Source organism: Ursus maritimus, unplaced genomic scaffold, assembly GCF_017311325.1.
Source record: "Ursus maritimus isolate PB19 unplaced genomic scaffold, ASM1731132v1 scaffold_14, whole genome shotgun sequence".
In the NCBI taxonomy this organism is placed as follows: Eukaryota; Metazoa; Chordata; class Mammalia; order Carnivora; family Ursidae; genus Ursus; species Ursus maritimus.
Genome location: NW_024423786.1, coordinates 4,117,140 through 4,144,817, shown reverse-complemented (window position 1 = coordinate 4,144,817; position 27,678 = coordinate 4,117,140). Strand labels below are relative to the sequence as shown.

The 27,678-nt window shown below is 54.4% G+C and overlaps 1 protein-coding gene across 1 annotated transcript in view; it reads left to right on the top strand.

Moving 5' to 3' along the window:
- LOC103669629 (protein Wnt-7a) overlaps positions 1-27,678 on the top strand; it is a 63,115-nt gene that overhangs the window by 23,847 nt on the left and 11,590 nt on the right. Inside the window, exon 3 of the mRNA XM_040628407.1 lies at positions 344-615. Within this exon, the coding sequence (XP_040484341.1) occupies positions 344-615 (272 nt within the window). The remainder of the gene's footprint in view (positions 1-343; positions 616-27,678) is intronic.

Here is a 27,678-nt window from a genome sequence, read left to right as displayed (position 1 = left end):
GTGAGCGTGTGCGCGTGCACGGTTTACAGCCACGTCAAGTATGGTGGGGAGTGGGTGGGAACCAACAGAGGGGTCCCCTCATCCGACCTTCCAGAGGCTGGACAACCGGCCCCGTGTGCCTTTCTCCTGCGCTGCTCTGCTGACGCCCCAAGGGCATTTGGTGACAGGATTGGCTGGGTGTGTGCATGCTGTGGGGTGTTGGGCAGTGTCATCAGCCCACGATGGAGCTTTCTGGAAGGTCGGGAATAGTGCTCCGTGAGCTCAGCTCCCCTTCTTATCCGGCCCGGCCTTCTCCCAGGGTGCCCTGGACTTGACCCCCATCTTCCTACTCTTCTCCTCACAGGGAGCCGGGAGGCAGCCTTCACGTACGCCATCATCGCCGCCGGCGTGGCCCACGCCATCACAGCTGCCTGTACCCAAGGCAACCTGAGTGACTGTGGCTGCGACAAGGAGAAGCAAGGCCAGTACCACCGGGACGAGGGCTGGAAGTGGGGTGGCTGCTCTGCCGACATCCGCTACGGCATCGGCTTCGCCAAGGTCTTTGTGGATGCCCGGGAGATCAAGCAGAATGCCCGGACTCTCATGAACTTACACAATAACGAGGCAGGCCGAAAGGTAGGCAGCCAGGGAGGGGGGCCGGGCAGTGCTCGCAGACGTGCTGCAAAACAGCGTTTTCCTGACGGCTGGTGTTGGGTATCCGGTGGCGAGCCACAAGGCTCTGCCCTTAGCCTCATTCTGCTTGACTCTGCTGTCAGTTTGCTGCTGGTCAGGATCTGTGTACGGCCTGCAGCATGTTGGTTACTGGGGAGATCGAATAATTGAATCTCTGTTGAAATCCATTGGATGTAACCCGGTAAAATGGAAAGAGGGAGGGACGGATGTGAAGTCTTATCCTTGGGTCCACAAAATCAGCTCTACACAACTCTGACGATGGGGACGGGTTGAGGTGAGTTCAGTAGGCATCATCCCTGGGATGGGCCGCTAAAATGTCCTCAGTCACCTTAACCAAGATTTGGAGCTCAAAATAAAGGAGGTGACTGTTTCATCTTTATTGCCTCCTCAGATTCTCCTGGATTCTGGGCTCAGCTTAGAAGAAAGTCAAGGATGTTTCGGGATTGTTCTACCGGAGGTGGCTGGGATAGAAAGAGGGCTGGACACCCTGTCCCATGAGGAGCTGGCTGTCCCAAGGCAAGGGAGCACATGGGGGTGCAGGCCTAGACTACAGAGTGAGGGCCTGTGGGGAGTGAGTGTCACTGCCAGTGTGAGGACAAGCCACAGCCACTGAGAAACAGATTGAGTTACTAAGAAAGTGAGCTCCCCGTCCCAGGAAGTATTCAAGCACGGGCAGCTTGACCAGGTTAGTGCTGCCTGGCATGGGCAGTGTCCCAGGCAGAGGCCTGAGGTTGGGAATGGGTTCTGGAAGTGCCTGTGAAGGCCAGGGTGCTCGGAGCCACCCAGGAGCTCCCAGGCCCTGGAGGTGCTAGGGGAAGAAAGTCTCTGGGGACTGGCTGGAGCTCCATAGTGAAGCGTCGTGAGCCAGGGCAGATAGCGAGGGGGACTCCATGCCACCTGGGTGGGGGACGGACCCCTGCAGGGACAGGACCCATGTGAGCACTGCCGCAGGCCACGGGGGCCGGGCAGGAGCAGGAGTGACAAGAGCGAGGGAGACCATGCATGGGGCTATGGTGAACCAGGGAACCCGGGCCCCATTTATGAGGCTCCAGCTTGGTTCCCGCCTGCTGTGCGGGAACGCCAGCCTGCCGTGGCCAGGCTCAGACTTTACATGTCATTGCTTCATTTTTAAGTGTTGGCATTGAGAACTGGTGGTCACTGGCAAACTCTTAAAAACTACAGAAAAGATAAAAAGAAAGATCACCAGAGCTCAGACACCTACATTTCTTGGGAGAGTGTGGGCCTCGAGCTTCTCATTGGGGGACAGGTGATTACGTGGCCCGGATCTTGTTCTGCGAGAGCGCGTCCATGGAACTGGTGGCTTCTGGCTCTGGTTGTCTCAGCTCACTTATAGCCCTCAAGGTGTCCCTGTGAATGGTCTTGTCATTGTCCCTGCTTCACAGGTGAAGGTGTGGAGGCACAGAGCCGTGAAGGAACACGCGGAGGGTCCCATGGCTAAGGAGCTAAGTCAGAACTTGAACCCAGCGTGTCTGGCTCTCGAGCTGGCCTTCTTTGCTTCGCCACGCGCTCCCGCGGCGTGGCGGTCGAGCGCGGGCTGCCTGGGTTCACATTCTGGCTCTGTCAGTCCTTCCTTCACGGGAAGGAAGCAGAGCTGGCAGGTGTGTCCTCAGGGCTGAGGTGGAGAGCACTTACCTCAGGGCCTGGCACCTAGTTAGTCCTTGGCACAGGTTGGGTGTGATTACAAGTGTGCAAACGTGTGTCACATTCGAGGGAGTCTGTCTGGCAAGTGGTGTTGGGGGTAGCCCGCACACCTGCAGGAAAGCGAGCGCCCTGGCGTGCAGAGGAATGAGACAGGCCAGCTGGCCCTTCCTGCTGCCTTCAGGTCCCCCACCCTCCTCCTCTCCAGCCTCCTGCCACATCCTGTGTGTCAGAGCCGCCCAGGCTGCCACGGTGAGTCACGCAGGCAGAGCTGCTCACCTGGCCCCCCCAGGATGATGTCCTGGGGTAAGGTGTAAGGCCCTGCCTATTCAGTCCTGTGGCTGGGAGCTCCTGCCTGGGGCTGGCGCACCCCTCCAGGGTTCTCAGCTCTTCATTCTTTCCTGTTTCTGTGGTCAGATCACTCCTTAGGGCTGAGGTCACAACTCTCAGGCTCCCTCCTGCCCTAGTAGCTCTCACGCCCTGGAGGTGGATGGAAGGAAGGCAAGTGGCTTCCCTCTTGCAGCCTGTGCCTACCTGGTTGGGCCCCTGAGAGAACTAAAGGAGAGAATTCTTAGACTGGGGTAAGAAAGGCTCTGTGTGTATCATAGGGGAGAGGGTTTTAGAAGCCATACCACTGCAGCAGGTATGAAGGCTGTGGTTGCTTGTTTCAGGCAGCTCTTGGGTGATGCAGATGCTGGGAGCTGTCAGAGGTCAGCAAACCAACCTCAGTGGCCTTCCTGGAGGAGGTGGGCCACCCAAATGAGTGAGGTTTGGCTAGGCAGAGAAGAGAGGTGAAGATGATCCAGGGCTGGTGTGGGGACGTAGTGGCCAAAGACCCAGAGGTGGGGACTTAGGGCCAGTTCAGGGGCCCAGAGAGGCTAATCCGTGGGTCCCTGAAGGGGTAACAGCAGCCGAGAAGTCTGCGAGGTCACTTGCCAGGCTAAGGAGTGAGGGCTTTGCATTCTGCCCTCAGATTTTCCTGTCGCTGCCTTCTTCCTACTGTTCAAGTTTCAGCTCAGATGTCCTCTCCCCAGAGAAGCTTCCCTTTCAATTCCTTCCTAGCCTTTCCTCAGATGTTGCCTTGTTCTGGGGCTTCCTCCTCTCCCTAGACCATAAGCTTGACGAGGGCAGAGACCCTGTGTGTCTCATTCATGGCTACACAGTAGGGCCTGTCACACAGAGGCATTCTACATACATGCGGAGTGAATGGTTGAGTACCGATGGTCACTGGGGAGCCACTGATGGTTCTGGAGCACAGGAGGTGCAGAAGTCATAGAAACTGACTCCGGGGAGGCAGAGTGAGGCCTTGGATAGGGTCAGGAACAGGGTCTAGGAAGGGAGTGGGCCGGGTCCAGCTTGACGTTTCTGAGCAGGAATGATTCTCCTCACTCAGGGAAACGCAGCTGAAGCGATGTTCTCCACGCCTACCAACTCCACTCTGGTTTGGGGGACCCGTGAGGCTGCCTTCCTGGAACAGCCGTTCACCCAGGCACTGTATATTTTCCGGAGCTCAGAGGTGGAATCTGGGACTTCCCGGTGTACACAGGGAAAGACCTGAGCAACCGCCAGTCTGGCCCCTTTGCGGGGTGCAAACAGAGGCCACCCAGGGCAGCCGCCATACCATTCAGGCAGAGCACGGTGGGAAGGCAGCTCCCCAGCCCAGCCCTGTGGTGGCCAGACACTCACAACCTGCTCCGGGGCACCCCGGCTGTCCAGGCACAGATCCAAGTGGTCAGAGGGACAGCCACTTAGCCTGGCGTGAGTAAGGCTCGGTGTGTAGCAGCTCTGGGTCCCCTCCCTATCCGAGGCCTCCATTTGGCCATCTGATCCCCAGGTGCTGGTCAGGGCCAGGTGAGGACACCAGCGGGAGGTGGCCGCAGGGTTCTGCAGTGTGCTATTTATTATTCAAAGGCATGGGGTCTCACCACAGGGCCACCCCCATGATAGGCTTCCATGGGCCCCACGCACAGCAGAGGTGGGGCGCTGACAGGAGAAAGGAGGCCAGCCCGCAGCCGCTCCTGGCTGGGCATCTTGGAAAGGATCACAGATGTGTTTATCGCTGGCTCCCTTGCCCCTGCTGTGAGAAGACAAGACTCAACCCGACCGCAGGCTCTGGGCCTGTTGGCAGCGGTGAGAGAGAAAAGGAGCAGGAAGTCAGGGAGGGGGTACGGTACGCGTCCTAAGGGGCAGAGGTGGTGGCAGGCCCGGGGAGGGGAGATCCAGGGCAGCTCACCGCCTCCCCTGGCAGATGAGGGAGAGGAAAGACCATGGGGCACCCTGCCCTTACAGGTCTCCAGTTTGGGTGAGAGCCCGGACAGAGCCAGGCGCTCACCTGCAGATGTGGGCCTGGGCCTGGGGAGGTGAAGGGCCCGCTGCGGGCCAGGGGGCTTTCCCTCCGCGCATGGTCTCATGCAGTTGTGTGGTCTGCAGGGTGGTGTTAGAGTGGTCAGGTGAGAAGGTAGAGCTGGGGGAGCCCACAGCTCTTTTGGGAAGGTGATTTTAGAATGACAGTCTCTGCCCACTGGCATTTTAGGGCCATAATATTTTTGGATTGAAATCCCAGACTCTGTTCGGGTTGGGACTGTTGAATATTAGGTTCACATCCTCCCGTGTGGGGTTTGGAATCATAGGCACTTTGGTTGGGAGGGAGAGAGGTGTCGGAAGCGCTGGGCTGAAATCTTTGGATGGCGGAGTCTGTGGCTTTGCATGATTTCTTTCCAGCCTTTTGGGGAGATGAACTAGTCTGGAGACCTCTAGAAAGAAGAAGGGACTCCTTAGCAGAGCCTTGAAGGATAAGTAGGAGTCCTACTCACAAGGTAGGTGGGAAGGAAGAGCGTAGTTCAGGAGGTCCAGTGTGTCCTCTGTGTGTCCGGGGAGAGAGGGACTAGGTGATGAGGCTATGTAAGGAGCTAGGACCAAATGCGGGGCCTTGAATGCCAGTTCAGGGAGTGAGACTTTCCCCTTCTGCAGGAGGTTCCTGAAGGGGCTTTGGTGGGGGAGTGCGTAGGCAGCTTTCTGGCCGTCTCCAGGACAGAATTGAGAACAGAGTGAAGGGGTCAGGGCAACAGCATGTGCCCAAACCCAGAGAGGGGCTTCAGGGACGTGGGGAGCGGGAGCCATTTAGGAAGCAGAAGAGACAAGACTCACCTTGAGTTGCGTTTGGGTTGGATGGGTGGGTGCCACTTCTCACTGGGGTCAGGACCTGGGGCAGGGGGACACCAGTCTTGGGGGAAATGATTAGGGTGACTGTAGGACTGGGAGACCCTGTGGGCTGCAAGTGGGGATGCCCAGGGGCATCCTGGATGCCTGAACCTTAATTTTGGAGAGAGGTCTTGGCTGGAGCCACTTCCCTGCAGCCACCAGCAGGAGGCAGTAACAGAAGCCCTGGCGTCTGGTAGGCTTGCCCAGAGGGAGGACGCCAAGTGGGAAAGCGGGAGAGCTGGGCACAGCCCTGGGGAAACGAGCACTGGGCCGGAGGGCTAAGGGGAGCAAAAGAGCAGCTGTGGAGGTGGAAGGAGAGCCAGGGGTGCCCCCTTCTAGATTCATTCCCCTGCATTGGGTAGAATGCTCCCCCTTGGGGCATTCTGCCAGGTCCCAGCTCTGGAACCCCAGCCAGGGAGCTAGGGGCCCCTCCTCTCAGAGTCCCCACAAGGATATTGCACCTGGCAGGGCAAGAAGTCCAAGGTCTTGCTGTGCAAAGGGAAGTGTGCCACAGCTCTGGGGGCCTTGAGGGAGGGAGGGGCCCCCAGCAATCCCTTCCTGGGAGTGTGGTGACTGAGCCCCAGAGAGGCAGCGCTGGGGATGGGGGCCCAGCTGGGACGGGGCTGGCCCTGCTGGAATGTGCCGCTTGCTCCGAGGGGGGGTGAGCTCAGGGGGATGGAATTCCACCGGAGTGAGAAGTCACCTTCCAGGCCCTGCCCAGCCTCTTGCTCACGGGAGGGAGGGGGGTCGGTCTTGTCCCTTCCTGCCCTGCCCCGTCTGGTCTGGTTGTTCCTAGGAGCTGGATTCCCACCCTGCCCTGGCTGCAGGAGGGCCTGTGAGTCAGGGGACACCGGGGACTTGGCCGGTGGGGCGGGGCGGGGCCCAGATAAGGCTTACTCAGCTATGCTCCTCTCCACCTTCCCGAGGGCCACTTGCATATTTGACCAGATAGAGTGGTCCACGGTGGCACGTTGAGGGCCAGAGGAGCCAAGCCCTGCCTGGTCTGAAGCTGGCTGACTCGGTGAGGCTGTGAGGAGTCCTCCTCAGGCCACCGTGCCCTCCATTTCTGCCCCAGATTACAGGCACAAATGTGGGTTCTCACCTTCCCAGAAGGAAAGGCTTCTAGCCAAAATTGAGGGACATGGGCCAGTGACGGTGTTGGGCAAATCTTGACCTCCAGGGCTTCAGTGTCATCCATGGTCTCAGAAGGGAAGGGGAAGACAAAGGGTTCTTAGGACCAGTGGACACCAACTTTGTCTGAAGCCACGCACTCCTGGAGTTTGCCAGTCTTGTTCCTGCCTCAGGGCCTTTGCACATGCTCTTTCCTCTGTCTGGAATGCTCTTCCTTCAATCTTTGCCTAACTAGCTCCTTCTTTTCCTTCAGGTCTCTGCTCAGATGTCTCCTTCTCAGGGAGGCCCTCTCCCTGACTTTCCTCCCCTATGTCCACCTCAGTTCTCTCTGTACGCTACCCTGCTTTATTTTCTATGTAACACTTACCATGATATGAAATCACCTTATTTACACAGCTCATTATGTGTTTATTGCCTGTCTTCTTCCACTACAATGTCGGCATCACAGGGTAGGGATGATGTACGTTCATAGGTGTGTTCCCTGTGCCTAGAACAGTGCCTGGCATATAGTAAGTGCTCAAGAAATATTTGTTGAGTAAATGAATGAAATGCCAAGTATCTGCTCTTGGGGAATTTCCCAGGAGTAAGATTGCCAAATAAAATCCCAGTTAAATTTGAATTTGAGGTGACAAATTATTTTTTAGTACGAGTATGTCCCAGATATTATGTGGGACATACTTATACTAAGAAACTATTTGTTTAACTCAAATTCAAATTTTACTGGCTTTCTTGTATTTTTAAATTAAATTTCATGTGTCGACATATTATAAATACACACGCAGTGGTCAGAACCCAGGAAGGTCCTGCGTGCCTTTGCCAGCTTTCTCTAACAGCTTGCAAAACTATAGTATGATATCACAGTCAGGATATTGATATTGGTACAGTCAGGACACAGAACATTTTCGCTGCAGGATTCCTGTGCTACCCTTTTTGAGCTGGATCTCCTGCCCTCCTTCCCTCCTTCCCGTAACCCTGTCCTCATCCCTGGCAATCACTCATCTCGTCTCCGTTCCTACACTTTTATCATTTCAAGAAGGTCGTATAAACGGAATCCTACAACATCTAACCTATTGGGATTGGCTTTTTTTGCTCAGCATCATTCCGTCCAGATCTATCCAAGGTGCTGGGTTTATCCATAGTCCATTCTATTACCGATTCCATAGTGTGTCTGTGCCGCAGTCTCGTTATCACCATTAACCTATTGAAAGACGTCTGAGTGGCTTCTGGTTTGGGTCTGTTACAAACAAAACTGTGTTGAACATTTGTGTATAGGTTTTGGGTGAATACAAGGCTCCATTTCTCTGAGATAAATGCCCCAGGGTGCAAATGGGGGATACATGGTGGTCGTACGTTGAGCTCCGTGAGAAAGTGCATTCCCACCAGCGATGTACGGGGGGTCCAGTTTCCCCGGATCCTCACCAGCACTGGGCGTTGTCACTGGTTTTTGCTTTCGCCATTCTGGTTGGTGTGTGCGATATCGCACTGCCGTCCGAACGAGCGTTTCCCGAAGGGCGGTTGATGTGGAACAGCTTTCCATCGCTTACTTGCCCTCTGTAGACCGTCTCCGGTGGGATGGCTGTCCATGCCTTCTGCCCACTTTCTAATTGCATTGTTTATGTTTCTACGTCCGGGTTTTGAGATCTCCTTATATATTCTCGATGCGAGTCTTTGGTCAGACACATGGTTTGCCCATCGTTTTTCTGCAGCGTACAGCTTGTCTATTCGTCCTCGTTGCAGGGTCCTTTCCAGAGCAGTACGTTTTAAAGTTTGATCAGGCCCAAGTGATCAGGTTTCCCTTTTGTGGATACTGCTTTTGGGAGTGGCCAAGAACTTGCTGACTCCTGGCCCCAAAGATTTTCCCCTGTGTTCTTTTCTAAAAGCTTTTGTAGTTTTCCATTTTACACTGAAGTCTGTGATTCGTTTTTTTAATTAACTAGTTATTTTTAAATCAGCAAAGGTTTATTTCTTTTTTCAATTTTTAAAAAACTTATTTGTGTGTTTGTTCTTAAAGATTTATTTATTTATGTATTTATTTGAGAGAACGCAAGCAGGGGGAGGGGCACAGGGGGAGGGAGAGAAGCAGGCTCTGTGCTGAATGTGGAGCCCGACATGGGGCTCGATCTCAGGACCCTGAGATCATGACCTGAGCCAAAACCAAGAGTCGGCTGGTCAACTGACTGAGCCACCCAGGTGCCCCATAAAATTTATTTTTGATTGCAGTAAAAATATACATAACGCTCACCATCATCATCATTCTGAGACGTACACTTGGTGGTATAAGTGCATTTACCCGTTGAGCAACCATCACCACCACCCGTTTCCAGAACTTTCTCACCTTCCCAAACTGAAACTCCGTCCCCGTTAAACACCAGCTTCCCATTCCTCCTCCGCTGCAACCATCATCCTACTTTCTGTCTCTATGCATTTGACCACACGTGGAATCGTGCAGTATTTGTCCTTTTGTGACTGACTTATTTCACTGAGCAAAGTGTCCTAAAGGTTCTCTGATCCATTTTGAGTTAACTTTTGTTTAAGGTGTGTGTTTGAGGTCAAGGCTCATTTTTTTTTTTTTTTTGGCATATTGATGAGCTCAACCCGGCAACCTGGCAATCCTACCCAGCCCCTATTGCTCCATGGAGGACAGTGGCCTCAGGACAGTGGAGGAGAATTCTAGAGTCATTTTAGAACAGAGACTTTCCCTTCCTTGGGTCCATTTAATAGAAGAGAGACTGACCCCAGATGTCGAACGCCCTTGCCAAGACCACACGCACGCCAGGAGAGTAGAGGCATAGGGTGCGTACCTGGAGCCTGGGTCCCAGCTCTGCCTCGCTCGTGGTCCCCGTGGCTGGCCCAGGTGGGAGCTGGGCTAGCGGAGGGGCTGAGATGGGGGCCAGGAGGTCCATCAGGGATAGCTCTCTGGGATGACCGGGCTGGGGTCCATGGGCCTGGAGGAAGGAGCCAGGGCAGGTCTGGAGTGGAAACTGCTGAGGAGGGGGTCAGAGGAAAACCAGCCCAGGCCCGGGTGGAGGATGCCCCTGAGGCCTGAGGTTTTTCCAGTTCTCTCTGATGACTCAGCAAGGGCAGGGCCCAGCCAGGTCTAGTCGCTGATGCCTCGGTGATAGCCGTGGATGGTGCTGGGGAAGGGAGGGGATGAAATAGGGAGGCCACAGGACGGGGAGCAGGGGCAGAGCACATAGAAGACAAACATCTCTAGGTCCCCAGCTCCGTGCAGCCTGGTGCCCGGCAGCCCCCTTTGTTCGGGGTGAGCTGCTAAGACCACCTCCCTGCCCTGACCTGGGAATAGACACAGGCAGCCCAGGGTAGGCCCAGAGGAGGTGGCTGGATGCTTTGGCCTGGGAGGAGCTCAGGCTCAGCCTGGAGTGGGCAGCCTCACAGAGCTGTCATTGACCCCCTTCCCCACCCCAGTCACAAAGGATGGGTTAGGGGTGATGCTGGTAGGGTAGCAGGCAGGACCAGGACTCATGAAATGGAGGAATATGGGAAGATGTAAGTTTCAGCTCTGGTGTGAATGCTCTGGCTACCAGAAAGTGAGATCGGCTGGTGGGCAGGTGTGTGTTTGCAGGGAGAATAAAGACACGGTTCTATTAGCTCTTGAAATGCATATACTCATTTAATCCCACAACAGTTTTATGAGGTTACATTCTCTGTTGTTGTCTCCATTTTACAAAGGGAAAAACTGAGAAACAGAGAGGTTAAGAAACTTGTCCAAGGCCACACAGCTGGCAGGTGCCACCCTCGGATCTGAACCCTAGCCGTGTGGCTCCAGACTCAGTTCCTAACCATTGAACTGTCTCAACAGCCCCTGGGGTTCTTGGGCTTGGATGCATTTATCCTCATCCCTAGTTCTGTCACACCGTGATTCAAAGATCTTTTCCTCAGATTCTCAGATTCCCCTGTTTTGGGGAACTTGGACACTCTGCAATCCTCAGGCCCCGAAAGACCCCAGTGTCTGGTAGTTCGGGGGCTGTAAATTACCCAGGCACTGAATCCTTTCCCACTCTGGGCACCATGGCCCTGGGCCAGTCCTGGGCTACCGTCCTCTGCTGGGAGAGGACAATTTAGGAGGGGAGTAGGCTGTGCGAAGAGAATTCTGCATATTGCCCCTCCCTAGGGGGGAGGGGGTCTGGGCTATCATAGTGGGGGGTTCAGGATGCCACTGGATGAGGAGATGCCCAGACTTGGCCGTGCCCAGGAATGCCCACACCTGTGCAGAGCCCTGGGGCACCTTCTGTTTTAAGAGGGTTTCTGGACTTAGCCTATGAAGGTAGCCTGGCGGCCACATAGTCTCTCCTTCCCAAATCCTCCTCGTCCTTCCAGACAGTTGTGAGGGTCACCTTGGCATCTCCCAGAGCCCAGCATGGGGGCTGGCATACAGTAGGGGCTCTCAGTGACGTGGGGTGCTTATAACTGTGCTGTCCCATACAGTTGCCACAGGCCATGTGTGGCTATTTACATTTAAACTAATGACAAACAAATAGAAAGAAACATTCAGTTCTGCAGTCCACACTTCAAGGGCTGGGGAGCCACGTGTGGCTCGTGGCTACCGTACCGACAGTTTCATCATCGCAGGGAGGTCTGTTGGACAGCACCCACCAGCTGAGGGTAGCAGTGGGCACAGACATCGGTGGTGTTATTAAGGGGCTCGGGAAGGTCTCGGCAGCAGTGGCAGCGAGTCCTTTTACCTCCTGGCCCCTAGCCAGCCTAAAGGGTTCTCAAATAGTGGCCATCTGACTTCTCTTGGAAGGAATTCCCAGTGTGGCTGCTGGCCTGTCAGCCAGGGGGCTCATTTGAAACCGACCTGAGGTGAGGAGGGGGCCCTGAGGGGCCTCCCAAGTGAGGTGAAGTCTCGGGGGCTCGATTTCACCGTGGTGAGACCCAGTCAAAAGGCGCCCACCAGGGACAATTGCTGCCTTTGTCCTCAGGAGGGGGACTGGGACTCCTGGGTGTTATCAAATCTGCTGGGATGAGAGGAGGGGGAGCTGAGTGGTGGTGAAGACAGGGAGGGGTGGGGAGGGCAGGAATGGTCCTGGAGGGAAGGAAGGAGGAGTGGGGTGGGGCCCAGGGATGTGGGGGAGCACGCAGGTCACTTTCCCTAATCCTGAACACTTGCATGTCCTTTAAGGAGAAATCCACATGCTAATGTGTCCTGAAAAAGGGCTCCTTGCCAGACAGAGGGGCTTTTTAAAATCCTGGCCTTGCAGCGTGTCTTTGAGATGCAGATAACAAACACTGCTCACAGTAGTGAGTGCTTGTTCTGTCCCAGCACTCTGTCTACAGGAGTTAATCCGTTTCACTGGCCTAACAACCCTGGGGCATTGGGGTGGGGGGGAATCCTTGTGAACTCCATTCTACAGATGGACAGCTGAAGTCCAGGCAGCGACCTGAGCAACATCTCAGGCTCCTGGGCAGTCCCAGTGGTAGCAGAATGAGTGATCTCATCTCAGGGTCTCCCCAGGACATGCGAGGTGGGGCCAGGCCCTGGGCCAGGAAGGTGCAGGCAGTGGGAAAACAGCACTCAGCTGCTCTGTACGCCTCTCTCAAGTCCTGACACAGCATGTGCCCGCCCATTCCAAGTGCTCTCCACAAATGACCTCGCAGGGTAGGGCCTATGTTACCACTCCCATTTTACAGATGAGGAAAACTGAGGCATAGACTGGTTACGTGGTACACTGAGTTTGCTCAGGTGGAAAGCGTCTGAGTCAGGGTTCCTTCTCAGCCATCTGCCTTTGTAGCCTGTGCTCTTTGAAGCCTCTCCTCAGCCCACAATAGTGTATATTGTGTGTGGGTATATTATATCTGTATACGTGTGGTGATATATATATATATACATATACAATGTGTGTGCACATATATATATTTTGGGGGGGCGGGGAACCTGGAAGGACTGGCTGTATTGTGAAATAATAATTCTAACAACATTTGGGGGCTTTTGTTTTGTTTTTTAAAGATTTTATTTATTTACTTGAGAGAGAAAGAGAGAGAGAGCATGAGCTGGGGCAGGGGAGGAGCCGAGGGAGAGGGAAAAGCAAACTCCCTGCTAAGCAGCAAACCCCCTGCGGGGCTCCATCCCAGCACCCTGGGATCATGACCTGAGCTGAAGGCAGACGCTTAACCAACTGAGCCACCCAGACACCCCTAACAATATTTGTAAAATACTTTATAATTTGCAAAACCTTTCTTTTTTTTTTTTTTAAGATTTATTTATTTATTTATTTGACAGAGATAGAGACAGCCAGTGAGAGAGAGAACACAGCAGGGGGAGTGGGAGAGGAAGAAGCAGGCTCATAGCAGAGGAGCCTGATGTGGGGCTCGATCCCAGAACTCCGGGATCACGCCCTGAGCCGAAGGCAGACACTTAACCGCTGTGCCACCCAGGCGCCCCTGCAAAACCTTTCTTTAACACGTTGATGGCCAAGGCTCAGAACCTGCCTCCAGGGGAGGGGTGAAATGTGCCCATTTTGCAGATGAGGCAACTGAGGGTCTGGCTGGAGGCCCCTCAGCCTGCTGGGAGGGTGGCTCTGTGGGGAGTTGCTCTCTCCTGGGCTTTGAGGGTCCTGCGCAGGGTGGCCAGGCAGGGGGGTCTTAGCCACACTGTGCCCTTGACTCATGAAGGGGTGTTGGGCTTTTATTCCACGCTGAGAGGTGGGAATGACACAGCTGTGGAAAGAGCTGCAATAAAAACCCCAACTTTGCAACTTGTTTGTGGCGTTTGAGCAGTCCTCTGCCTCTGAGCCTCAGTTTCCTCGCCGGGAGAAAGGCAATGATTGGCACTTCCCAGAGCTGTTGTGCAGACTGGGGGTCACCATGCCACAGAGTGCTGGGCCCGTGTTCTTCCGCATGATGAGCGCTCGGAAAACAGTAGCTACTATTATGAATATCGTTATTATTGGTAGCAAGAGTAGTCATTTTAAAGCTGTACTGAGGTTTTAATCCGTATATTCTACTCCTAAGGATCTTCCTAGCTTTCAATCTCCATTTTTCCCACATACCAGACTAGTAGCATGCTAGAAGGACTGGGGAGAAGCAGATATCTGGGAGGTCATTGGGATTTGTCACTCTACTGAACGGAAAGTGTTGCCAGGGGCCCACGCCATTGCGATGCCACACGGGTCCTGCGCTCTCCGAGACAGGAGGGTCCATCCGGGGCTGTCAGTTACATCTTAGCAGCCACCTCCAGAGAGGGCCCTGCCCCTGTCCTTTCTGGCCCATGACACAGGTACCCAAGGACTTGCCACCCCCAACTCCAGTCTCCCACACCCAGCCGCCTCCCACTCCCCACTGAAGGCTGTCTGCAGGGAGGGTGTCCTGTCCCAAACCTCCCTGCTCATCCTGCTCCCATAAATGGGCTCCTGCTTCCTTCCCCCAGCTCAGGAAATGGCAGCTCTGTCCTTCCAGTGGCCCAGACCAAAGAGCTTGGCTTTGTCCTTGACTCTTTCTTTCATACCCCACATCCAATATGTTGGTTCTAGCTACAACATCTATCCAGAATCTTCCCCCTTCTAACAACCTATATCCCTGATCCTCTGGTCTAAGCTACCATCATCTCTTTCCTGAAGTACTACAACAGCCTCCTAACTTGTCTCCCTGCTCCCACCTTGGCCCCCTGCAGTCTTTTCAAGCCACTTCACAGTGGCTCCCAACTCACTCAGAGTAGACATCAGGTCTTCACAATGTCTCACATTGTGACCTGGGCCCCTGTGACCCTCTGACCTCACCTCCCTCTACTTCCTCTTTGCTCAGTCTGTTCCACCTACACTGTTCCTTAAATACACTGGGTATATTCCTACCCCAGGGCCTTTGCATTTGCTGTTTCCACTGCCTGGAATGCTCACCCTCCAGACATTCACCTCTTCACCTTCTCAAGTCTTTGCTCAAATATTACCTTCCTAAGGAGGCCTCTCCTGACCACCCTATTTGAAACTGCTGTCCCATCTGCCTCACCACTTCCTGTTCCCTTCCATGTGTTCTTTTTCTACATAGCACTTATGACCACCTGACATAATAATGGTAGTTTGCAAAATGATCCCAGTGTGGCTGGAAAAAGTTAAAGTGTTTGCTGTAGCAGGCCTCCTGTGGGAACAGTGCAAGCTCGGACAGACGCTCCCTTCCCATCTTTTAAACTCAAGATTCTGTGCCCTTGATATTTGTTCCAATGGGCCAGCTTAAAATGGCAATTTCATTTTTAAACACCTATGTAGCCTTTGTCTTACTCTGGGCACTATTTTAAGTACTTCATATCTATTAACTCATAAAAATTTCATAAGAACCCAGTGAGGTAAGGACTATTATTATCCGCCTTGTATGAATGAGGTCACCAAAGCACAGAGAAGTCCATTGACTCATCCAAGGTCACACAGCTAATGCATAGAGAGTCAGGATCTGAATCCAGGCAGTCTGGCTCCAGAGTCTATACTCTTGCTATATTCCTCTCTTCTGCACATTCACTCGTTCACTCATTTGTTAAATATTTACAGCGTGTCTTTTTTGTGGCAAGTGCAAGATTTTAGAGAACCCCAGATGACCAAAAACATGGTGCTTGCCATCAGGGAGCTCACAGGCTGCTAGGGAATGCAGAACAAGTAAATAAGGGGAAAGGAAAACAATACTCATTCCGGAAACCTTCACTAACACCTACTAAGGGTTAGGCGCTGGTAATCAGAGTTAAATGAGACACACAATTTCTGCTTTTGACGTTCTTACACTGTAATCACAGAGGGAAATGGCGAATTACTGCATGCATTCGTGATGGCATGAACTGAGTTTGGTAAAGGGGAATGTAGGGGATTGTGGGACCCCAGCATAGGAGGTCTAACCATCTGGGGTTGTTTTGGACGGGTGGGTGGATGGTCATGTGCATGAACGGTTGGACGATGAAGTGGAGAGGTATTAGAAGATGGTCGGATGGGTGGGTGGGTATTTGGAAGGATCGATGAGTGGATGGTTATACGGATGGACAGGTGGATGAATGGATGGATGGATGAATGGATAGTTATTGGGAAGGATGGCTGGTTGAATGGATGGGTGAAAAGCTGAGCTCATTGCTGGCAAGTTGGACATTTTCCCAGTGAGATCACCAGACCAGCTGAAAGAAAGGGATGGAAATCCATGCATTCATTAATTCAACAAATGTTTATTAAGCGCCTATTTATGTCCCTGGTACTGTTTTAGGCTCTGGGATTAGACCGTACGTGCCTTTATGGAGGTGACACTCCAGAGGGAAAGCAGAGGACAAACAAATAATCGAGTATAGAGAGAATCTACCGGCAGAGAATAATAAATGCTATAGTGAAAAAATCGAGCACGGTGAGGAGGCAGGGAGGACAGGAGGGCGGGCGTTTTATATTAGGTAGTCAGGGTAGTCTGAGAAGGTGAGTTCTGAGCAGGAAGTGAGGAAGTGATCCATGTGGGGAACAGCATTTGAGAGACAGGGGACAGCAGGCACAAGAGCCCGAGGCCAAGTCCAGTGAGTCTCTCCCTAAGTAAGAGAGGGGAGAGGAGGGGAGAAGATAAAGTCGTAGTGTCTGGGGGTGGGGTACATCACCTCCTGGCGCCGGTGAGGTAAGAAGCGTGGTCTACTCTTCCTTGGGTTCTGGAAAGCCAGTGGTGGACTTTGAACCTGGGCTGATGTGCATTTGGAAAGGCACCACCCTCCCTGCCGCCCTCCACGGGTTCCCAGCCTGCTCCCTCCCGGCCAATGCACAGTTTGGAGGCTGTCAGCGTGTTAATTACAGCTCTCAGCTCTCAATGGTTTACAACTCCACTGTGAACTGCCCTGGGCAACCTGTGGCACCTCTGAGTGATTAACTTGCTTTACCATTTCTATATTTAGTGCCATTTAATGCCTGGGGGCCAAGTTTTCAGAGAGAAAAAGAGGGAGGAATTTAGGGGGAGTTGGTTACGTTGGGTTTTTGTTTTTTTTTTTAAACACATAACGTTTCAGTTATTTTCTGAGATTAAATCCCAGCCTTTAAAAAGTTAGGGTGCCAACCAATGGTGTAGTCCCGATACTGTTTGTTTCTAAGAGAGACTAGTCCCTCGTGAAGCTGCCCTTTTCTCTTGAAAGTAAATTCCTTCTTGGGGTTAGAATGCAGGGTTTAAAGGACACTATGGACCAAGTATATGACTCAGGGACGAAGGCATCAATTAATATTTCACATAATACAGGCTGGACTTCAGGTCCCTGGCTCCAACTCCCTGCCTGAAAGGGGGGGATCCTCCGGACCTCCAAGCGAGGCTTCGGCAAGGCGTCTCAAACGTAAACATGCACACGGATCACCGAGGGAGCCTGCGGAAATGCAAATTCCTATTCCGCGGGTCTCAGGTAGGGCCTGAGAATCTGTATTTCCAACAAGCTCCCACAAGGCCATGCTCTTGGTCCTGGGGCCACTCTTTGGGCAGCAAGGATTCTGGCTAGCTGTCCAAAAGAAATTAATACGAGCCGTGTATGGAATTTAAATTTTCTAGCAGCCACATCAAAAAGGTTAAAAAGGTGACATGAAGTTTAATTATATATTCTACTTAATCTAATACACCTAAAATATTGGCATTTCAATATGTAATCAATCTGAAAATACCGAGATACTTTGCGTTATTTTTCCCCCCAAAAAAGTCTGAAGTCTTGGCGGTTGCTTTACACTTACAGCACACTTCAGTTCAGGCTAGCCACGGTTCGAACGCTCGTGGGGCCGGCGGCTCGCATTTTGGATGGTGCAGATTTGAATCTGGCTCGCATACCTCTGGCGAGAGCGAGCCCTCTCCCTCCAAGTCCACTCCCGTCCTGCAGGCTCTCAGTTGGGAGCTGCCCCCTCCAAAACAACCAGGAAGAGCCAGCTTTGCTCCCCAGGTCCTCAGGCCCATTGGCATCCTCTGCAGGAAGCAGTCCTGCAAAAATTTGGCGGCACCGACCAGGTCCCCTTGAAGCCTGTCCTCCAGCTCCCTCCTGTGAGGCAGGCACCTCACCTACTCTGCCTCAGTTAGCACCCCCCTGAGACGGTGTCTGTGGTGGTTCTTAACCCCCAGTTTTCTTGTTGAAGAGCCAGGCTCAGAGAGGTTAAAAGATACTCCTGTGGTCGCCCAGCCCGGCGGCGACAGAGTTAGGACTCCCGGTCAGGACGTTGAAAACTCCTCTCTCTGCTGTCAGATGCTGCAGTTCCTTGGGTGTGACGTGGTTTCGGAGATCTTCCAGGCTCACTCACACTCCCCCGAACACACAGGGCTGGCCCATGCCATGCCAACAGAGCCTCAGAGACGGCCGAGATGACGCGGCCCAGAAGCGACGCAGCTGTCCATAGCGGGGCTGGGACAAAACCCCAGGTCCCTCTGAGCCCTCGGGTCTCAGCTCCGGTGGCAGCTCCTCGTAGCTTCAGAGCAGTGTATGCCTCAATCCTGGCCCCCCTCCGCCCCGGGGGGAGGCCCCACCCCACCTCTCTGGAAACCGCCCTGGCACAGAGATAACCAGGGTGTTTTTCCTAGTCGCCTGGCTGGAAAAAACCTGACTCCATCAGGGGCAGGAAAAAGCATATCTCAGGGGAGGTGTCCCTGCGCCCATGTCCTCTGGGACGCGTGGGGCAACATGGAACCTCAGGCCAGGCCAGCCCACCCTCCCAGATACCAGCTCCTGTGCCCGGACACCAACACAAAGGGAACATCTGTTCTGGGATAAGGGCTCAAAGGGCATCACTGGCACCTGGGCACCTGGGCAGGGCCTCTTTGGAGTCAGGACCGCTCATCTGGGGGTGGCCAGGGGCACAGGGGGCGTTCGGCCAGCAAGACCTCATTGCTGGGTTTTTCCTCCATGCTCCGGAGCACCCATCCCTAACATCTCCTGTTGCAGAGGCTCTCCCTGGGGTGCCAGGCTTGCTCTTCTGTGGACGAAGTCAGGGCCTCCTCTACAAGATCGCACCATGAAGGAGATGGCCAGCGAGGCTCTCGATCCAGGATGAACTCACTCATATGCTCACGCAGTCACTCCTGCGTTGCATTCAAATGCTGGCGGGGCATCTCCTGTGAGGCGAGCCTCTTCTAGATGCCTCCTGAGCAAGGCAGATGAGGGCCAGGCTTTTCTGGAACTGAGATTTAGGCAGGGAGGAGAGAGGCAAACCACTCATCTTCAAGTGCCCCAAGGGCTTGGGAGGACGTTAACAGGTGCTATGACGGGGTTACCCTGGGGACAGCGCAGGGCTCCGTGGAGAGGCTGTCCAGCGACGATTGCTTTGAAGAGCAGAGCTGGAGCTGAGGAACCGGAGGAAGGGTGTCACAGGCAGAGGGAATAGGAGCCCAAAGGCCCTGAGGTGGCATGGACGTCGTGGGGTGCGGAAAGATCTGGCATGAAGTGCGCACAGAAGGGGTTCAGAGTTGCACAACCATCACCATAACAACTTCAGGGTGTTTTCCTTACCCCCCAAAGAAACCACTGTTAGCGGTGAACGTTAGTCCGCACTGCTGGCTCCCCCAGCCCCAGGCAACCTCTAATCTGCTTGCTTTCTTTGGATTTGCCAACTCATGTAACGGAATCATACACGAGGGGATCATTCGCGTCTGGCTTCTTTCACTTTGCATCGTGTTTTTCAAGGACCATCCACGTCGAGCCTCTGTCAGTCCTCCATTCCTTTTTATGGCTGAATAATATTCCGTTGTACGAATATGCCCCATTTTGCGTATCCACCATCAGCTGAGGGACGCATGGGTTGTTTCACGTTGGGGCTCCTGCGAATAGCGCTGCCGTGAACGTTCGCATCCAGGTTTTGTGTGGATGCCTGTTTCTGGTCTGGCCGTTGCACCGTCCTTGCATTAGATACCACGGGTCTTTGAAGTTCGCCCTCTTCAAGGTTGTCCCTGCAGGAGCCCAGGTCCCGGGTGAAGAGAGGAAGGTCTGGACAGGCAGAGGCACAGGGCTGCTGGGCTGCATGGACCAGCCGTGCCGGGGGAGCTTGGGCTCTGCATCCTCGTAGGGCTGGCCAGGGCCAGGAAGGGCGGCAGGTGCTGTGGCTGGTTCACCACCAAAGCAGGTTCACAGGGGCCTTTTTCTGGAAAATGGCCAAGCAGTCCTTCAGCTTCTGGGAGCTTCCTTACCCTTCATCTGCGGTTCTACGTGGCTGAGCCTCCATCTTACTGCTTCCTGCACCCGCTCAGGCCTCCGGGCTGTGATCCATAGGACGACCTGAGGGGGCTTCTCAGATACCAAGCCCCTCTGTCCCCACCCCTGCCCTCTGCCCTGGTCCCATCAGGAAGCCAGGCTGGCCCTCTTCCTGTGTCTTGACTGCTCCCGGCTCCCTTCTGCCCCAGGGCCTTTGCCCATGCTGTTCTCTCTGCCTGCCCTGGCCTTGCCTCCTTCTTGTCCAGCCTCGTCCTCCTCAATGTCAGTTCTCAGAGCAGGAGGGTATTTCCTCACCTCGCTCTAGTTGGGTTCCACCATTACTGCTTTCACTCATTCATTCGGCAAGTATTTTCTGATCACCGGCTACGGTCCTGGCACCAGCCTAGGTGCTGCGGACACGGCCGGGAACAGACAGACCAAGTCCCTGTCCTTGAGCGGTTTATGTTCCAGTGGGAGAACAGAGAAACGAAACAAAGAAAATGTGTGCTATGTCAGTTACTAATGCAAGGGAACAAGGTGAACCAGGGCACGGTCAGGGAAGGTGTTCTTGGAAAGGAGAGATTTTAGCAAAGGTCAAGGGAGGGACGGAGCCATATATAGAGAGGGTGGGGAAGAATGTTCCAGGCAGAGGGACAGCAAGTGCAAAGGCCCTGAGGCAGGAGCATCCCTGGTGTGTTGGAGAGACAGCAAGGAACACATTGTAACTGGACCGCAGTGGCATAGGAGGTGAGGTCAGAGGTAGCAGGGGATGATGGCAGTAGATGGAGAGAGAACAATATAATGAACCCCACATACCCAACCCCCAGCTACGATAACCTCAACATTTGGCCAACAGCCATCAACATTGTTTTAGTGTCCACCCCAACTCCCCCAAACTGGAACAGTTTAGGGCAAATCCCAGACATCATGTTATTTCACTAGTCAATAAGGAATTTTAAAAAACATAACAATGGTACTGTTATTACCCAGAACAACATGAACAGTTCCTCAAGATTGTATGATACCCCATCTGATTTAGCTTTCTCCATTGTCTCAAAAACATTTTCCGGTCGGGTTGTGGGAGGAGAACGGCTGGGTCTGGGACCACAGGAGGGGCAGGGGCGTGCTTTCCTACAGAGCCACCGTTGGTGGGGGCTGGCCTCGGCTGTGGGACAGTTGGATGCATGGTCACCTTCCCCCCAGAGTGTAAGCTTCCAGAGAGCAGGGGGCTTGCCTCTTTCTGCCCACCTGGCCATCAGCCTCAGGGCCCAGCCCAGGCCAGGGATTAAATGACCATGTGGTGGAAGGATGAATTAGTAAAAGAACGAATGCATGAATGGTTGAATGAATGAATGAATGAATGAATGAATGCATGCATGCCAAGGCCAATTCACTGATGCTCCGGAAGTTGGGAGGAACATGTGGGTTCAGTGGCTCCAGCACCCTCCTGCTGGCTTCCCTGCCCCTCATGCTATGGTTGGGGTCATCTGACTACCTCACTCCCGGCCACAGTCCACATCCCCCAGCCAGACCCCACCTCTCGGGCCGACCCCGTCAGAGGCAGCCCCTGCCCCTGGGTCAACCCCACTCCCTCTGGGTGAGTCAGCTCAGGAGAAAGAAGCAGAGCGTGTCTGGGAGAGGCGGGCTGGGGTTAGTGAGAAGGCAGCGCCGTGAGCTGGTCCTCTCCACCTCTAAAATGGGGTTTCTACCTGAAATGCCCACAACAGCCCTTCGAAGGGTTGCCCTAGTCTACGTTTATAGGTAAGCAAAGCTGAGCCCTGCACAGGGCCCCCGGCCGGGAGCACAGTGGGGCGCATTTGCTGGCCTCCGCCACCGGGGTTCCCTCCCGTCTGAGATGTGTGTATGCTGCGTGCGAGCACGTGCGAGCGGAGGTGTTTGTGTGTCTGATGCCTGCAAGCATGTGTGTGAGGGTTGCATGTATGTTCTGTGTGTGCGAGCGTGTGTGGGGAAATGCATGTGTGTATGACGTGTGTGAGCATGTGGGGTATACGTGTGTATGACGTGTGCGAGAGTGGGGGGTGTATGTGTATATATGTGTGTGAGCGTGTATGAGGAGGGGTGCGTGTATGTGTGTCTGCGAGCATGTGGGGGGCTCTGTGTGTGTGTGTGTGTGAGCGCAGGAGGGTATGTGGTGTGTCTGGGTGGGCGAGGGACTATATGAGCATGCGCTGTGCAGGGGTGAGTGGTGTGAGGGGGTGTACGTGAGTGTGCATAGACATGCATGTGGCTGGGAGTGTGGGAGCAGGCGAGTGTGAGCACACGTGTGATAGAGTGTGTGTCAGTGACTGAGGCGTGAACAGCGCGGATACCGTTGGGGGTTATGCATATGGGGGGACGCGTGTGCATGTAACACGTGGGGTGTGTTTGGGCGTGTGTGACTCTGTGCGGCGGCATACAGGTGTACTGGGGAGAGTGGGAACCTAGAAGGAGACAAGTCTAGGGGTGAGGGGGTGTTTATCCCTGAGACGTGGCTTCCTTCAAGTCCCCAGAGCTGGGCAGAGGCCAAGTTCGTGGAGGCCTGGAGAGCCAGGGAAAAGACTGGGATTTTACTCCAACAACAGGGAGCCATAGATGGTGTTGGAGCAGTTGAAACCTGGCCAGCACTGAATTTCAGAAGGTCCCAGGAAACTTCTCTCTCCGGTTTGGGTTGACATTCCTTGTCCTGAGGCCCTGGCCGGACGCTGTGCCGGCCTCGCAGTCGGGGCTAACCTGCTTGCATTCCAGTGGCTCTGTTCTACGGAACGCGGCTTTGCCCCTGCCGTCCCCACCCGCGGCAGACAGGAATATTTGCTTGAAGTCGTGCATCCAATATGACTTAAAGAATGTGGCCGAGAAGAAAATACTCCAAATGTTTACCAAAAAAAGCTGCCTTTTCCTCTCTTTCATCTGAGTTGCCCAGAGGAATACAGCTGCAGCTGAATGACGCGCAGCTTTCTGCTCATGATGGATCGACACGCAAGCGGAGGGGAGCTCGGGGAGGAGGAGGAGCAGAGAGCAAGAGGGGGAGGAGCTGGAGGAGGAGAAGAAACAGGAGGAGGAGGGGCAAGAGGGGACAGGGAGGAGGAGGACCAGCAGGAGGAGGGGGAGGACCAGCAGGAGGTGGCGCAGGCGGTGTTGACTGTGGGCTGGCAGCCTGCAGCCTCTCCTCCCAGGGCCGTGCTCACACCTCCGGGGGTGGTCTCCGGGGGGCACGGTCCACGGCCAGCTGCCCACTGAGTTACACACTGCCTTAGATCAGGGCCGCTGGAAAGGGCCCCCGACGTGGAAATTCACGTGCAGGGCATTTCCAGGAAGGGCTCCGGGGAGGTACACCTGTAAGGAAGCAAGGGAGAGCAGGTGGGCTGTGTTGTAGCCCCAGCAGAGGCTTCGGCTGGTCCCGCGAGACGCTCTGGGGCTGCAGTGGCCCTTTCGAGGTGTCCCCGGCTGAGACAGGGAGACCGGGTCTTTGTAGCCAGCATCAAGCTGTTGTTGGCTGGAGTTGCCCTGAGGAGCGGCATGACCCTGGGTGAGGTGGCTTCCATGCTGGGAGAGCGGCTGGGAGGAGGAGCTCGCCCGGGAGGATCAGCGGCCACCGCCCGGGCGGAGGGGCAGTGAGTATGAGTCCTGGAGGAGGACCCAGGTGGGCAGCACAGTGCCCACCACACAAACCCGCCCTGCGGACCACAGCCTCAGGGAACAAGGCCATCCTGGCCCTGGCCTGGCTTCTGTTCACCTGCCCCGCACACTGCCTGCAGTGGAAGACCCGTCCCCACGCTTCCTCTCTGTGACTCCCTGTGCCTGGCTTCCTAGCCTGTGGGACACCGAGAGGATAATAAGTCCGCCGGGGGCGTGCTGTGCCGGGCCAGTGAGCGGCTCTACGTGAAACATTTAGAACAGCCACTGAACGAAGCGAGGGGCTTTACTGGGGTGGAGCATGGTTTCCTGCCCTCAGGGGGCTCATGGTCTGCTGGGAGGACCGGGTGAAGCTTGGGCGGGAAGCCAGCCCGGAGCTCTTTTCTGAGAAATTGTCCCTTCTTTAATCCAAGGCCAACACAAAGCGTCATGCGGCGCTGTAAATAATTTAACAAGTCGGAGTAACAGCAGCCGCATCTCTGAGAGCCTCCTTCGGCCTGGCACTAGACCTTTGGTCGTTCAGTCCTGGCCCTGCCTCCAGGGGGTGAGTTCCACCGAATGGGGAGACAAAACCAAGGCTCACGGAGGCGGTATACCTTACCCACCAGTGTCCCAGCCAGGGTCTGGTAGATGACACAGGTAACAGAAGAGAGTGTAATGAAGGGATTGCTGCAAGGGGTGTGGGCAGCATTCGGGGAATCCCTCGAGGCCTGCTCGGCGACACTGGGGAGCTCTTACTCCCTGGAGGCCTGAAGCGGCAGGGAAGGGACCATGTCACCGGAGAGAGTACAGCTGGAGGAGGGGAGCCGTGGTTATAGGTAAGGGAATGCAGTGAGAGCCACCATATGGCCCCACAGAGAGGGAGTCTGGGGAATACTTGTCCCAGCCTCTCTTTCTTCCTGCCCTCCAGCCTTCTGTGGGGTCTCTCACTGGCTGGGCCTGACCAGAGGCTGGGGAACAGGGACCCATGGGTGTAGTGTTCACAGGTGACCCTCCGGGCTGGCGAAGGGGGCAGACAGACTGCCCAGCACACCTAGGCTCTCACGGGAGGTGAGCAAGGGAGCCAGCTGTGATGCCAGCAGGGCCCCCATCTTGTCGGGCTCCTTGGGAATGTGCCCATGAGGTAGTGGCCCATGTGCAGTAAGGGGGACCCCTTATCACACACAGAGGATGAGGGACAAGTGTTCAGCTCAGCTGATGCAGGTGGTTTGGGTCACATGCTACTTGGGGTGGCTAGGGCATGGAGGCCTGGGAGAGACACCGGCAGGACTAGGTGACCATCCTGCCTCAGGTCACCTCCCTTCTGTGGAAACCAAACATCAGCTCTGGGGAGATGAGGCCTCCGTGCCCCGCAGACCTGCCCCCTGCTTTCTGTGCCTCTCCTTGACCAATGGACAGCATTCCCAGGTGATCCAGCTCACTCGGGGTTTGTCCAGAGAAGGTTCTGGAACCAGGTGTCCTGGGGAGAGGGTGGTTAGGATCTGAGAGTGGGAGCAAGCACCAGCGCTAACACGGATGGGGGGGACCCTGCAGGCACCGGGAGTGAGTGGTGTGTGGGGAGAAGAGGTGGCCAGCTTGGGGGCTTCATAAAGATGCCCTGGGTTCCTGTGCCGGGTGCCAGCAGCACAGACAAGCTTCAGGAGCTGGGCTGGGGGTGTTTACAACAAGACAGATTTCTGGGGTGAGTCGGCCTAGCTATGGGAGGAGGCAGGAGGGAGGATGAAGGCCCAGAGCCTCTTCAGCGGGGCTTACTCAGCACTCACAGTGCCCTCCGTGTCTATGTGGCTAGGGCACCACACTGAAATTGACACATACCTGGGGACACCTGGGAGTATGTGGCAAGTTTCAGCCAACTGCTCCCCTTCCCACCCATGTCCTCCTTGGCCCTCTGTGTCCCTGTCTTCTCTCTTGGAGATCCTTCTGTAGCCCCTTCATTGTACAGGTGGGGGAAACCGAGGCCCAGAGAAGTAAAGGGACTTGCCTAGAGCTACACAGCAGGGTAGAGGCAGCACCAGACCCTCCAGCCGATTGCTCCTCCACCCCACACCACTGCTCCCCGCCTGTGCCCTTCCAGGGCTTGCCCATGCGTCTCAGCATTCATGAATGCAACAGGAAAACTCACACAGGCTAGGGCTGTTGTGTGAGAAGCCCTGCACCAGGCCCTGATTGCCCTTCTCCCATTTAATCCCCACTGTTCCCTCTGAGAAACGACTTGCTCCTACTTTGTAAGGAGTGAATCACTGAGGTTGCATTTGGTTACAAGTAACAAAACATCTTGTAGGAGTGGTTGCAAGTAACAAAACATCTTGTAGGAGTGGTTGCAATGATAGGGCTTGGCTTTTTCTTGCAAAGTAAAGTCTGGATGACGTTTTATTTTTCAGAGGCTCACCAATCTCTTCGAGAGCCCGGGTTGTTTCCCTCCTGCTGGTCTGCCATTGTCACTTTGTCGGCCTCTGGTTCTCTTACCTTTTGGTCACAACATGGCTGCCTAAGCTCCAGGAAACATGCTCTCACACCATAGCATCCAAAGATAGTAAACGAGAAGTCACTCTCAGGCCTCTCTTTTTATCAAGTGGTATCTTGGGTTTTCAGCCTCTGTGGTCAGAGGCAGGCTGGTTGTGATGCGGAAATGGACAGCCAGACAGGGAGTGGGCCTTTCTCCCTTTGGTCATTTCTGTCATCACTGGCATGCGGTGACCAGAGGTAAGATTTGAACCAGGGCTTTTGGGCTACCTAGGTAGCTTTAGGCTGCTTTCCATCACAACACGTTGTCATGTAGAGACCGATTCTGATTGCCTGAGTCACTGCTCATTACTTGGGGTGCAAATGGTCCAGAACTGACCCCTCCTGCCGAGAAGCCAGCGGGCCAACAGTGGAGGGGTCAAAGGAGAGGAAGCAACAGATACCCAGCTAATCTCAGTCTCCAGCCCTCAAGGTCCTGGCCTCCCCAAGGCCCTTTCAAGCAAACCAGTCTTTGGCCCCCCCAGATCTGCTCCATTCGGTGACTTAAAACCCATGGGCTGTCTATCAGCTTTACAAAAGCATCTCTCCTTCCTACACAGATAAAGGGAGCTGTGTATCAGGATATTTTAAGATATAAGAGACAGAAACCCAACTCAAGCCAGCTTCAAATCAAAGGAAATTCATCAGTTCATGGAACTGAATGGTCCTGGGTAATGCATTCAGGTCCAGCTTGATCCAGGATGCAGATGATATTCCTAGGAACCAGTTGCACATACCCATCACCCTCTCTTTTTTCCTCAACTCTGCTTTCCCAGTCAACTCCATTCTCACACCCATATGATTACAAAATGCCTATCCATAGCTCTGGCCCCTGCAGTCCTTCTTCACATCTGGTGGGAAATAACCAAAAAGTTCTTATCTTTTCTTCATACTGAATCCCTAGGACTTGTTCTGATTGGCCCTGACTGGCTTGAGTCAAGATCCTATCCTTGGCAATGACCAGTGGGATCTGGAAGCAATGAGCAATGGGAACCATAAGCAGTGAGCAGTGGGATCTGAGAACAATGAACAATAGGACCTGGGAGTAATGACTGGTGGGAACTGGGAGGAGTGAGCAGTGGGATCTGAGAGTAATGCCTAGTGGGAGCTGTGAAGGGTGAGCAGTGGGACCTGGGAGTAGTGACTAGTGGGAACTGGGAGAGGTGAGCAGTGGGACCTGGGAGTAGTGACTAGTGGGAACTGGGAGAGGTGAGCAGTGGGACCTGGGAGTAATGACTAGTGGGAACTGGGAGGGATGAGCAGTGGGATCTGGGAGTAATGACTGGTGGGAACTGGGAAGGGTGAGCAGTGGGACCTGGGAGTAGTGACTAGTGGGAACTGGGAGAGGTGAGCAGTGGGATCTGGGAGTAATGACTAGTGGGAACTGGGAGGGATAAGCAGTGGGATCTGGGAGTAATGACTGGTGGGAACTGGGAAGGGTAAGGAGTGGGACCTGGGAATAGTGACTAGTGGGAACTGGGAGAGGTGAGCAGTGGGATCTGAGAGTAATGCCTGGTGGGAACTGTGAAGGGTGAGCAGTGGGACCTGGGAGTAGTGACTAGTGGGAACTGGGAGGGATGAGCAGTGAGATCTGGGAGTAATGACTGGTGGGAACTGGGAAGGGTGAGCAGTGGGATCTGGGAGTAGTGACTAGTGGGAACTGGGAGAGGTGAGCAGTGGGATCTGGGAGTAATGACTAGTGGGAACTGGGAGGGATGAGCAGTGGGATCTGGGAGTAATGACTGGTGGGAACTGGGAAGGGTGGGCAGTGGGAACTGAGAAGG